Below are 14,894 nucleotides of genomic sequence, written 5' to 3'. Positions count from 1 at the left end.
GAGCCGAAGTCGAATGCTTAACTGACTGAGTCACCCAGGTGCCCCAAAATAAATTTTAATACATTACTGCTATCTAATCCTCAGACCCCACTCAAGCTTAGTCATTTGTTTAAAAAATGGTCTGTACAGGGACGCCTGAGTGGCTCAGTTGGTTAAGCATCTGACTCTTGGTTTCGGCTCAGGTCATGATCTCAGGGTTTGTGAGTTCAAGCCCTGCATTGGGCTGTGCACTGACAGTGTGGAGCCTGCTTGGGATTCTCTCTCTCTCTTCCTCTCTCTGCCCCTCCCCTGCTCGCACTCTCCCTCTCTGTCTCAAAATAAATAAGCTTAAAAAAAATTATGTTCTGTACAGCAGAAAGGCCCAGCTTAGTGAGTATCAGGAGTGTCACTGAGTTCATGTCTCTGGTCTTCTTCAGTCTGGAACAGTTCCTTAATCTCTCCCTGACTTTCATAATCTTGACCTTGTGAGGATCACAGGCCAGTTATTCTACAGAATGACCCTCAATTTGGGCCTGATGTTTCTCCATGAGTTGATTCAGGTTTTGCATCTTTGACAAGAATAGCACAGAAATGGCTCTGTGTTCTCACTGCATCCTATCAGGTGGTAAGTACACAATTTCAACTTGTCCCCTCATGGATGATGTTCTTTTTCATCACCGATGTTGCCAGGCTTCTCTGCTGTGAAATTCCTATTTATCTCTTTGCAATTAATAACTATTTTGTGGGAATATAGTTTGAAACCTTTGAATATCCTATTCCTTATTAAACTTTCAACTTATTCCTTTATATCAGTATGGACTCAGAGATTCTCATTTTATTCAATGCAGTATAATCAATTATTTTCCTTATTTATTTTAGTGCTTAAATTGGACCAGATTTGGCCAGTGGGAGCCTCCCCAAGCTGGATTCTGTACCCTTCTGATCATTTCTGGCATTTTTAAAGTACCTCCTTCTAGAACAATGTAGACTTAGAGTATGTTAGTATGTATGTGTGTGTGTGTGTGTGTGTGTGCGCGCGCGTGCCTATTTACACATCTATCTATCAGAAATCATGAATTAGCACTGACACCTCCAGTTTTAATGCAATACCACAGGGTTTCTCCCTCTCCATACTGTGTATCACCCTTTACTGACAGTAAGAAATCTGACTCCCATTATCATTAATATACTAATTTGATCAACTCCTTGTACATAACCAATCTCTCATTGCTACCACTGACTCCTCCCCTACATGGATGCCCTTTTCACCTTGACTGGACTCTAAGCCCCCCATGCTGGGTTGTTCCCCACACAGGGATGCCCTCATTACCTCACTCAGGTTCTGACTTCTGGTGGTAGGCTATCCCTTCCATGGACATCTTCTTCACCCTGCCCAGGCTTCAACACCTTGTATCAGGTACCACCCCATGTGGATGGCCTCCACCCAATGCAGGCCTTACCCCCACATGGATGCCCTTCTCAATCTGCTCTGCCCCTCTTAACTACCACCACGTGCCCACTTCATACTGTTTGAGCTCTGGCTCTTTCTGCCAGGCTGGCCCCCTATCCATGAATAACTCTCTCCACCCTGCTTAGACCCCAATATCCCCAGCCAGATGGCCTCTCTGCATGGATGACTATCTTCCTCTATGCTACCTAATGGCAAAACAAAATTGTTTCAGGAAGCTATTTATGATTATAAAAATCATACACATTCATTGTATAAGAACATGGGGGGAAATAAAATCTCTCATAATCCCACTACTCACAGAACTGTACATGTAAATACAACACATTTATTTTACAAATTTAATATCACAAATTAAATTTAAATTATTTTCACCTTAAAATTTTAAAGATCATGGTTTCTCCTAAATTTTTCTTGGAAAACTTAGTTCTGTAGTTCTCTAAACCCAGATTCACAGACTCTTGAAGTATAATAAACTAGCTGGGAAGAGGTTAGATACCTCTAAACCATTGTGAATTTATTCAGTACCACCTCATAATTTACTACTTGAACGGACTGCAAACTTAGAAAAGCATCTAACCAGAGAGCTTTGGCACTGGTTAAGTCCTGCTCATTAAAAAGAGAAACTAAAACAAAGTTTCTCTGTATTTATTTTGAGCAAGTGTGGTCCGGATATAGAGCCATTCAGTGAATTCCAATGTTATGTGACAGCCTTTTAATAATGTTTGTTGCATCTCCTAATTAAGGACTGAGATTTCAAATAATTAAGTGGGGGGCAACTGACAAGTTTACATACTTTCCTAGTACCCATACATGGACGGCAATTCATTTTAAAGCTTGATTTGCTAGTATAAATTTAAAGTTAATTATAGCTTCAAAGTCTCCGTCTGGGCAAAGGGCCACTAACTAAGGGTTCCATGTACGTAGGCAGTCTTCTGTTTATCTGAGAACAGGGTGGTATTTGCTTGTACTTTTCAATGCATAGTAAAATGTTTCTGCTTCAGCAGAAGTTTCTCTGGATTATTTAAAGTGCCATGTTGTTGGACATAATTAAATTTTCCATTTGGCTTTCTGTTTGTAAAGAGTGCCAATCTTTCCAAAAAGGAGCAATTCCAAGATGACTTACCTCTAAATTTTCTAGTCATGGAGATCTATTACTGCTTAATTTCTATCCATATACCTCACAGAATATCAAACTGGACCATATCCACCTATCTCTTGAGATCATTTCGCTTATTTGGGCTTAAATTCAGTTAAGTTACAAAAAGTAGTTCCCTAAACCCAGATTCACAGCCATCACTTGTTAAATGGGGTTAGGAATTATTAGGCTAAAAAATACTCTCACTATATACTAGTCACTATGCTAACCACTTCATATTTTTAACAATCACAAAATTCCTATCACTATCCTTATTTTTCAGATGAGAAAACTGAACCTCAGAGGGCTTATGTAATTTACAAGAGTCATAAAGCTAATAAGGAACAGAGTCTCACTCAAAGTGAGACAGGCTGATTCCAGAGCCCATGCTTCCATCTCATCACCTAGCTCAGTGGTTCTTAAACTTTGACCTTAGGATCCCTTCATTCTCAACACTTATTGAGGGCTCCAAAGAGCTTTTCTTTATGTGGGTTATATCTATCAATATTTACTACATTAGAAATTAAAACTAAGAAAAATGTTAAATTTTTATTAAATCTTTAAATAATAAACTCATATTTTAACATTCATAACTTTTTTGTGTGTGAAAAATAACAGTATTTTCCCAAAATGTAGTAACACAAAAAAGTGACATTATTTCACATATTTACAAATTTTTTAAATGTCTGGCTTAGAAGATAGCTGGATTCTCCTAAATCACACTAACATAACTCAGGGTACTGACTCAAGGCCAAGATCAGACATTCATGTTAATAAGCTAAGGCAGGCTGTAAAATTTAGCTACAGCAAGTCACTTAAATAACAATGGGACATACAGAGAAAGAAACACAAATTATTCCAGCACTTTAATATTTGCTAACATTGGGGTGCTTGGGTGGTATTGGGGTGCTTCTGACTCTCAGCTTTGGCTCAGGTCATGACCTCATGGTTCATGAGTTCGAGCCCTGCAACGGGTTCTGTGCTGACAGTGTGGAGCCTGCCTGGGATTCTCTCTCTCCCTCTCTCTCTGCCCTTACCTTGCTCACTCTCTCTGTCTCTCTCAAAATAAATAAATTAATTTTTAAAAATATTAACTAACATTTACTGAATTTTGACAATGCGTAAGACACTATATTAAGTTTTTCCACACAGTATCTTTTCTAATCCTAGCCATTGCCCTATTTACTCTGAGGTAATAATCTCCATCAGACGTTAAAGGAACCTGAGGCTCAGGGTGCCTGGGTGGTTCAGTCGATTAAGCTGCCAACTCTTGATTTCAACTCAGGTCATGATGTCACAGTTCGTGACTTGGAGCCCCACATCAGGCTCTGCTCTCACAGTGTGGAGCCTGTTTAGGATTCTCTGTCTCCCTCTTCCTATCCCTCCCCTGCTTGCTCATTCTCTGTCTCTCTCTCTCAAAAATATATAAACATTAAAAAAAAATTTTTTTTTTAAAAGGAACCTGAGACTCAGAGAGGTTAAGTGAATAACTTGGGGTCACAAGGCCAGGACCAAGCAGAGCCAAGATTTCAACCCAGCTCAGTCTGACTATAAGTCCTTGCTTTTGATCACTGTGTGATGATACCTCCCAACATTACCAACAATCTCCATGAAAAAAAGCATTGAATTCAATCAAGACTTTTAAAAATACCTTCAGGGGGTTCATGGGTCCTCTGAAGTTTATCCATGTACAGATAGCCTAAGAACCCTGCTTTAATGATCTTAAAGTATCTAATATAGCATAATAATTTTAAAATCTGAAAAAAGGTAAGATAACAATAGCTAACATTTATTGAGCACTTACTATGTGCCAGACACAGTGCTTAGTGCTTTCCATATATTGCCTCATTTAGTTTTCATCCTACAATGCAACACCTATCACCCTGATGAGAAAACAGGAGGTTCCAAGGACTTAAATGACCTGCTCAAAGTCAAACAGTGGAGGGGATCGAGCTGACTCTTTCTACAGCACCACATTCCCTCCAAGACAAACACCAAATCAAACCAGGTCAAGAGTTTAAACTTATTGCCAAAGCAAACACAGAAAAAACCCTGGAAACATACTTACCTGTATGACTTATGCAGTTCCATGACCTTCTCTTCAAGTTCCTTGGTCTGATTTGGGGCCAGTTTAAAATCACTAACATAATCCGCACCATGAAGTTCTGGGTCATAGTCTCCCAGCTCAGACTGGATGGTATAAGAACCTAATAGTGCTAAGGTTGCAAAGGAACAGGGCAGACGTCCTGCAACTATGTCCTGTCGAAGCTGGAGGCATAAATAATACCTACAGCCAAAAGAGAAAAAATGTTACTATGTCAGTAACAACAAAAACAAAATATAGAGAAAGAGGAAGAAAGGGGGAATGAGACAGAGATATGGAGGGAGAAAAACAAGAGAGATTAAGTAAGTATGAGATAATGCTAATAATTGTTTAACCTAGGTAGTGGGTACATGGTTGTTCATCATACTATTATTTTTTCCTTTCTGCATGTTTAAAATTTTTCCACATAAAAACTCAAAAAAAAAAAAAAAAACCTTTAACTATGTTGGGCTCATGTCTGGAAGGCAATTTAAAAAGAAAAGAAGTTGCTAAGAGAGTAGATCTTAAAAGTTCTCATCACCAGAAAAAAACATTTTTGTAATTATGTGTGGTGATGGATGTGAACTAGACCTATTGTGATCATCTCATAATATATGCAAATATTGAATCATTATGTTGCACACCAGAAACTAATATAACACTATATGTCAATTATATCTCAATAACAAAAAAGAAAGAAAAGAGGAGAAACTGGGAAAAGTCTGAAGGAGGTAAAGAAATTAATATTTTATTGAGTACATTAAGTACCATATACACATAAATTATCTCATCTAATCTTCACAAAAAAACGTGTTTGGTGGGTATCATCACCAAATTACAGATAGAGAGGCAGTTTCAAAGACTAAGCTTGCTCAACGTCATATAGTAATAAAGGCTGTTTGGCTACAAAACTGGACTCCTTCTATCAAACTGCTTTGCCAAATGTGTAGATACTGTCCTTCACATAAAAAGATGGCATTATTGACACATTTTTAGTAGGATATGAACATTTTCAGCTGTTTTCTCGTCAAGATGGGCTAAGCCTTCCATTCACTCTCGTCTTATAGGACTGATGCCACCAGTGTGCTACATTGTTGGGAATTCATACTGGGGTTAAAACTGTTCAGTAGAACAAACCAACCATGTGCCCCTACATGTTAGGCATTCATCTCCATCAGTATAATGTTTACACCTGTGATCCTGACCTGCTTAGCACTTTTTCTGAGTTGACCAATACAGACTGTTTGACCAAACAGGAAAGCTGGGAGATATGATTAAATTGAAAATTCCTGTATTAATTAGAATTATATCCTTGCTTTGACCATAATAAGGTGTTGAATAATGTAGATATCAACAATCGTTTTGCTATCTATAATTTGTCACTACACACGTTTTAATTTTATTTGTATTTTATTTTGATTTTTTTTAATGTTTATTTATTTATGAGACAGAGAGAGACAGAGCACGAGTGGGGGAGGGGCAGAGAGAGAAGGAAATACAGAATCAGAGGCAGGATCCAGGCTCTGAGCTGTCAAAACAGAGCCCGACGCGGGGCTCAAACTCACAGACCGCGAGATCATGACCTGAGCAGAAGTCGGTCACTCAACCGACTGAGCCACCCAGGCGCCCCTACATACGTTTTTAAAAAAAGAGGAACGCCAACCAAATCACAAGAATCTTAATCTCCTCTAAAATGTGGGTGATTAGCAAAAAATTTCAGGGATTTGTATTGTTTTATACATAACCTCAAGGAAGATGAATAAGAAGCAACTTTAAGAGACAAATATTACATGTGAAAATGAAATAACCAAAACAATTTTTTCAGGCCAGAGATGACATCTCAACTTCAAGAATGTACTAAAGATTATCTAGACAAAGAATAATTTTTTAAAACTTTCACAGTACAATAAAACCCTGGATTGTGAGTAACTTGTTCTGTGAGTGAGCAAACATTCTAATAAATTTTAACTTGATAAACGAGCGAGGTCTTGCAATATGAATAGTACATGATGCCAAAAGTCACATGATCACAACTGAGTCAATGGTTCTTTCTCTCGCTGTGGGATTGTGGGTGATCATCTCCCATGCTCTGATGCTCGGTCTCAGGCGATGGTATCTGGTAGGAATCAGTGATTTTTCAGAATGTTGGAAGGCACCCACAACTGGCACTAGTGCATTTTTTTAACTTCAAAGCACCGATGGACAGTCCGTTGCTTTTCCGTACAAGAGTAAGCTTAGGAATGCTTTGCTTCATTCTAGGTCACGGCTGCCTGCAGATATAGACCCTTTCCTCTGCTGCCTTATTGCCAGTTATATTAGAGTATATAACAAGAGTTTATTAATACTGTAGTCAACATCTTTGCAAGCGTATACAATAGCCCCGTGCAGAAAAAGGTTGAAAAGAAGGTGGTAAGAAGAAGGAGATGATTACAGTGGAAGTTAAAAAGGAAATCATCAAGAAGTATGAACAAGTTATGCAAGTGGCCGAAATTGCAAGCTTTTATAAGAAGTCTATGTCTGCATCTCGTCTGGAGAAGAGGAAGAGGAGAGAAAAAGCAGAAGAATCCCTCACTTCAAATGAGATTAGGGAGATGTATAAAATGGGGGAAACAGTGCAAAATTTTGTAGAAAAGCACCACCCAAATAAGACTGAGGCAGTCTGAGCAATAAATCTGTTTAATGACAACGCATTGTCAATTTCCACGAAATCCTCAAAAGGAGGCAAAAGCAAGTGTCATTGGATAGTGTCCTTGTTAAAGTTGCACGAAAAGAAAAAGATTTCATTGAGCCAATAGAAGTGATTCCGTTAGTGATAGTGAAAGTCATCCTACACAATAACCCTCCTCTCTCATCTCCCTCACACCAGCCACAAAGGTTTTCAAAGTTAAGTGCAAGTTAATTTGTTAATTTTTCTTTATATTTTGTATTTTCTTTATTATTTTGTATTATATTATAGTATTGTAGTCATTATTATATGGAACGAATCATCTGAGTTTCCATTATTTCTTATGGGGAAATTCTCTTTGATATACAAGTGCTTTGAATTACAAGTATGTTTCCAGAATGAATTATGCTCACAAAGCAAGGTTTTACTGTACTTAACAATCAGAGTTGGAGTTTACTTAGGCTATTCCCTTATTTGAGCGATATGAAAACTGGGGTATAGAAACTGTATATTTGTCAGATTTGTTGTCAACAAAATCAGATTAGAAAGTCATTTCTCAGTAACCAACAGTTCAATTTAACAAACATTTGCCAAGCACCTAATATGTATAAGCATGTTATGGATATAAATAAATATGTATAATAGTATTCTTTACAATATGCTGGTTTTCAATTTTCTTTTTTAATATTAATATTTATATAGAATCCAATAAAGGTCACTTTCCTAAAAGAAATCAGTAAGTTGTTTTCAAAGAGTACAAGATTTATTTCATAAATCAAGTGGGCTCAAAAATTACTGAAAAAGATTCAGCTCATGAGGATTATGTACCTAATCACACACTTTAAAAAAAATTTTTTTTTTTTTTTACATTTTCATTTATTTTTGAGAGACAGACCACACGTGAGGGAGGAGGGGCAGAGAGAGAATGCGACAGAGAATCCGAAGCAGGCTCCAGGCTCTGAGCTGTCAGCACAGAGCCCGATGCAGGGCTTGAACTCACAAACTGCCTAATCACATACTTTAAAAGGGAGATAAGAAAAAACAATAGTAACACAGGCTTCAGCTTTTCTGATCCCTGTAAAGAAAACACAGTGGGGAAGGAGTATCAAAGGGAAAAAGTAGAAGAGCTATTTTACCACTATATTTGCATCTTGCTCTGTGGAGGGCATGTGGTTTATAGGCGTCCTGTACACAACTTGTCATAATACCCATTAGAAGCAAGGTTAATTCCCCTGCCAATTTCCTCTAGGCACATCACAGATAAATGAGGCTTTAAGGCTCACTTATTTGCAAACCTGTCTTGAAGTGACCAGAAACTTCCCATTTTAATAGCACAGAATTTTTCTTCAGTTCTGAATAGGGAAATTCCCAGAGCTTATGAAAATGAGAATTACTAATTCTATATTTAACTATTAATAAATTATTTACCTTGTTATATCTTCTGTTAACTGTGCTGGGTCAGGTGGATAAAACTTGACATTAAAGGTGAAATTCCAGGGGATACCTGTAAAGGTAAACACAAAAGAATTGTATGCTTATGCCTAAGTTTCTGATTGTTAGAGCACCAAAAATATTCAAAATTTTCTTTTCCTGAGTTTTTTTTAATATTCTCATGCTTTGTGGAAAGATTTGATATTTATTTAAGAAAGAAAGTTGTTTAGAACCACTTAAGAGTTTGAAAGTGTGATTTTTTTTTCTCTTTGAACTCTGTATTAGGTTAATTGATATAAAATACTTGATAACACCTATCGTTGGTGTGGAAAATAAACACAATTATCTATTGCTGATATGAGTATAAATTGGTACACTATGGAGGACAATTTGACAAGATCTTTCTAAACATAAAATGCATATATCCTTTCACCTTGCAATTCTATCTCCATAAATGCATTTATACATATGCTTAAATGAGGTCAGAATGGTATATGTGTAAGATATTGTTTGTAATAGAAAATGTCTGAAAACAACCTAAATATATATTCATTTAGCAAGAGAAGATATATCTCCAAGATACAGCGTTAGGTGAGAACATACTAAGGTCAAGAATAGCATACATATAGAAAGCAACCATGAATGTTGAGGGTAGAAAGAAGTCTATGTTATAGGTATGATTACACATGCACAGGCAATCCCTATAAGGATATATAATAAACCAGTTATAGTAGTTGGTAAACTAGGAAGGGGAACTCCAGGAGACGAAAACTGATAAGATAGGGGAAATATATAGGAGGAAGACCTATTTTCACTGTGTACTCTTTTATACCATTTGAATTTTATACATGTACTACTTATTAAATATAAACATTTACCTTCTTTAAAGGATAATCTTTAAATGCAAATTACTGGGGCTAAGAACTTTTGCTATTTTATTTGGTGCATATCCCTAGGATTCAAAACAGTGCTTGGTAGAACATTGATGATCAAGAAATATTTGTTGAGTGAATGAAGGAAATAAAGGAACTAATCTCACAGCATTGTTGTGAAGGTCATATGAGGATGCTACAGCTTCAGAAAAAAAAAGAGGTACTAATATATTAAAATTATCCAGTAATCCAGATCCACCAATGACTTTATGTTGTTAGGTGTAATCAAATGAAAACAAAAGCAAACACCTGTATTCCGGTTGCATTTTTCTCTCCATTCAACCCCAAACAAGAAAGTTTAACTGTATTAGAAATAACCATATCTAAACATAAATGTCTCAAGTACTAACTCTTTTACTTTTCTTAACAGCAATCGTAAGAAGAGAAACTCAAATTTTCAGTTCCCATTCTTCTCTATGTATGAGATGCAAGTTTGGGATATTGCTAATGAAGATATTCAGGTTCACTGTGAGCTAGCTCAGGGTTAAATGCAGTAAAGAGACTAAAAAAAGTCACTTGGAATTAAAAAAAAATATATTAAGCTTAAGCTTTAGTTAGTGACTGTTTCTGGAATATGATTCATAAAATTAGTAATATCTTATGGAGAATATGTAGTGGGGGAAAAAAGGTGGCTGGAACAGCTCTAAAAAATGTTAACATTAAAATTCATGCCTTCTAACTCAACAACACTTCAACAACATTCTCACCAAAGTGCATAAACTGAAGATTCATGTACTATGAAGAAATATCAAACACACTCAAAGTGACCAATTATTGAAATAACTAGCCTAGACTCTCCAAAATATCAATGTTATAAAATACTTCAAAGACTCAGGAACTGCTCCAGCTCAAAAAATCTAAAGAGATGTGCCACCTAAAGCAAAATGTCACCATAGACTTTATTTTGCTATAAAGAATATTATTGGGACAACTGATAAATAAGGTCTGTGGGTTGCAGTATTGCTTCAATGTTAATTTCCTGCTTTTAATAACTATTATAGTTACATGAGAAAATTCCTAGGTTTTAGGATATTTTAGGGGTAGAGAGATATCATAACTGCAACTTATTCTCTTTTTTACTGAGGTGAAATTCACATAATATTAACCATTTTTAAGTATACAATTCAGTACATTTCGTGTACAATTCAGTGGCATTTAGTACATTCACAACGTTGCACAACCATCATCACCATCTAGTTTCAAAATCTTTCACCACTCCCAAAGGAGACTCTATCCATTAAGCAGTCACTCACTCACTGACCCCCACCTCCACCCCTGACAACCACTAATCTGTTTTGTTTCTATGGATCTATTGTGGCCACAATATGTGGCCATTAATATTTGTATACACACACACACACACACACACACACACACACACACACGCATCACATTCTGTTTAACCATTATCTATTGACGGACACTAGATTGTTTCTCCCTTTTGTCTATTGTGAAAAGTGCTGTCAAGATACAACTTTAACATGGCTCAGGAAAAAAATAAATAAAATTTAAAAAATAAAATATTAACATTTGAGGAATCTGGGGAAAAGGTATCCAGGAATTCTTTGCAGCTTCTTTCAACTTTCTGTTAGGCCTGAAGTTACATCAAAAATATTTTAAATTAACGATTGAAAAAAATTCCTGCCTTCTGAGGACACAGGAAACTAGAAATTCTCATACTACTGGTGGGGAGGTAAACTGTTACAACCATTGTAAAGGAGAGCAGTTTGGCAATATCTGGTAAAACTAAAACGTACTCTATAATCTAGCAGTTCCACTTTCAGGCATACATCCTAAATCAAGTGTTTTTTTAAAACTGTGGATCATGATCCATTGTGAAATCAGTTTAGTAGGTCAAAATCAGCAGTTTTAGAAATGAAACAGAATGCAAACAAAAAAAATCAGGATATCCTTCATAATAAAGATTAAGAATTGTTTTGTGAAATTTTGTTTTCACCTGAGATGAATTTCAAAACTCATGCTGAATAAGAAAAGCAAGTTACAAATTATTAACTATTATATAATTCAATTTACATGATGTTCGAAAAGGTAAACCATATTTTTAGGTATACATTCATAGGGAATAAAAACCATTAAAAAATACAATGAAATCATTAACACAAAATTCAGGACAGTTGTGACCTCTGCAGGAAAAGGAGAGGAAGATTCATTTGCAAGGGCACAGCTGGACTACAGAATTTTTTAAACATAATTTGGGTAAGTTATGGATCTGTATTTTTCAGTATATATACAAGGTATGTGGATTTCTTGCTTTTGCTGTGCACTATTCCAGAAAGGGGTGGAGGTGGATAGCCACACTCAGTAGGGGGAATCTCTCTTATTCAGAACCAAGGGAATTAAGCTGGGAGGAGAAAGAGAGATACTGACAAACCTCAGAAAAAGGTTCAAATGGATCATGTTTGTCTGAGGGAAATTAAAAAAAAAACAACAGGGGTGCCTGGATGGCCTAGTCGGTTGAGCCTCCGACTTAGGCTCAGGTCATGATCTCACAGTCTGTGAGTTCGAACCCCACGTGAGAGCTCTGTGCTGACAGCTCAGCCTGGAGCCTGCTTTGGATTCTGTCTCCCTCTCTCTCTGCCCCTCCCCCATTCATACTCTGTCTCTCTCTGTAAAAAATAAATAAACATTAGAAAAAAAAACACAAACACAGACAAAGCAATATTATCCATACTATATAGATATGGGATATATAAGATAAAATATAAAAACATGGATTTAAACACCCCAAACTTATGAAAATAGTTTTCTATGGATAGGGAGAGAAGGGGATAGGACTAAGAGGAAAACAAAAAAGATAAAACTTACGTGCACTATTCTGTTCTATTATAAATTTAAAATGTTAACAAATGTTAATTCTGGGTGATGTGTACATGGATATTTCTTATGTTAACCTCCATTCTTTTCTATATCTTTTTAATATGGAAAAAATATTGCTGGTGAGTATCTATTTCAATTTTAGATATTCATATTTTTATTCTACTTCTAGGAACTTATCTACAGAAACATGTAAGTGTGTGTGTGTGTGTGTGTGTGTGTGTATATATATATATATATATATATATATATAAAATGTTCACTACAACCTTGTTTGTAATAGCAAGCTACTGAGAGTAAACCAAAATGTCCATCAACAGGACTGCCTGTATACACACACACACACATACACACGTGTGTGTGTATGTGTGTGTGTGTGTGTGTGTATGGTGCTACAAATACATAATCATTAAAAAATTTTTAAACAGGGGTCTGGCTGGATCAGTCAGTAGAACATATGACTCTTGATCTCAGGGTTGTGAGTTCAAGCCCCACATTGGGCATAGGGCTTACTTTATTTATTTATTTTTTTAATTTTTTTTTTCAACGTTTATTTATTTTTGGGACAGAGAGAGACACAGCATGAACGGGGGAGGGTCAGAGAGAGAGGGAGACACAGAATCAGAAACAGGCTCCAGGCTCTGAGCCATCAGCCCAGAGCCCGACGCGGGGCTCGAACTCACGGACCGTGAGATCGTGACCTGGCTGAAGTCGGACGCTTAACCGACTGCGCCACCCAGGCGCCCCTGGGCTTACTTTTAAAAAAAAAAAAAAGGGGGGGAGAGAGAGAGAGAAAGAATTTATAAAAAAAAATAATAAATTTAAATTTAAAAAAGAAAAATTTTAAACAAAGTGAATTTATATATGTTGATATGAAGAATATTCCAAATTATGGGGCACTTGGGTGGCTCAGTTGGTTAGGCATCCAACTCTTGATTTCAACTCAGGTGATGATCCCAGGGTCATGGGATCAAGCCCCATGTTGGGTTCTGTGCTGAGTGTAGCACCTGCTTAGGATTCTCTCTCTCTTTCTCTCACTCTACCCCTCTCCCCCACAGGGAGGCTCTCTCTCTCGAATAAAAACAAAAAATAAATTTTTAAAAGAATACTCCAAATTATGTTAAATAAAAAATATTGGTTGCATATTTATATTAAATACATATGAAACATACCTACCAAATACATATTTATTAACATATGCATATTAAATATAACATTTATTTAAAACACATGTATTAAACAAAAATTATATTAAATATTTTTATAAATATACATATATTAAAACTTAATATAAATATGCATCTATTTACATTAAAATATTTGTATGTACATCTCTGCAAAGAACACAGAGAGTTAAAGCACAGGGTTAGAAGGGCAATTTACTTTGCATTAGATTCATTTGTATCTTTTCATTTTACTCCACATATTTCTACCACCTATTTAAACAAATTTTAAAACTATATATAGCCTACTACATAATGCATACATAATATAATGCAATACATAATACATAACAATGTATAGTAGTCCCCCCTTATCTGTGGTTTCACCTTTCCATGAACAGCCACAACCTGGAAGCAGATGATCTCCTAATGTGTGGTCACAAAATCAACAGTAGCCTATGACTAGGTCACAGTGCCTAAATCATTCACCTTGCTTCATCTTATCACATAGGCATTTTATCATGTTACGTTATCATAAGAAGGATGAGTATAGGATAATAAGATGTTTTGAAAGAGATCACATTCACATAACTTTTTTATAGTATATTATTATAATTATTCTATTATTACCTATTGTTAATCTCTTACTGTGACTAATTTATAAATTAAACTTTTTCATAGACACATATGTTTAGGAAAAAACACATTATATATAGGGTTTGGTACTATCTGCAATTTCAGCCATCCACCGGGTGACCTAGAACGCATCTCCTGTGGACACGGGGGACAAGAATACTGTATAGCATAACTGTATTTTTGAAAGGCAAAAACTTCCATATGCCTAGAAAAAATCTTGTAGCTTATACCAACTTAACAGTGATTGCATCTGGAGGATAGAATTTAGGGGCCTTTTACTTTCCCCATGATGTATTTCCATAATGTTTCAATTTTTCACAATGAGTACATATTACCTGTGTGATGCAAAATATTCAAAAATAAAAAAAAATCTTTGCGATAGATAAATGCCAATCTTCTCTTTGGCTTAATAAAATATTTACCTTTTGATTCCCTATTTAAGTTTCTATCATAAACATGGTTTTTCTTTACAATGTTAAAGGAAGGATTTTTGTTATGTTGCAGGGTTTTTTTTAAGTATTTACTCTTGAGAGAAAGAGAGAAGGAGAGAGAGAGAGTGCAAGT

General features: G+C 36.0%; 1 protein-coding gene across 16 annotated transcripts in view; it reads right to left on the bottom strand.

Moving 5' to 3' along the window:
• Positions 1 to 14,894, bottom strand: part of EPB41 (erythrocyte membrane protein band 4.1) — a 200,956-nt gene that overhangs the window by 73,792 nt on the left and 112,270 nt on the right. For all 16 annotated transcript variants that reach the window (XM_030327999.1, XM_032594237.1, XM_030327998.1 and 13 more), the window contains 2 exons: positions 8,762 to 8,837; positions 4,654 to 4,872 (listed from right to left, as the gene is read on the bottom strand). In XM_030327999.1, coding sequence (XP_030183859.1) covers positions 4,654 to 4,872; positions 8,762 to 8,837 — 295 coding nt within the window. The remainder of the gene's footprint in view (positions 1 to 4,653; positions 4,873 to 8,761; positions 8,838 to 14,894) is intronic.

Source organism: Lynx canadensis, chromosome C1 (genome assembly GCF_007474595.2).
Source record: "Lynx canadensis isolate LIC74 chromosome C1, mLynCan4.pri.v2, whole genome shotgun sequence".
NCBI lineage: Eukaryota > Metazoa > Chordata > Mammalia > Carnivora > Felidae > Lynx > Lynx canadensis.
The sequence above is the reverse complement of the archived record's forward strand: the minus strand, read 5'-3'. Positions and strand labels throughout refer to the sequence as shown.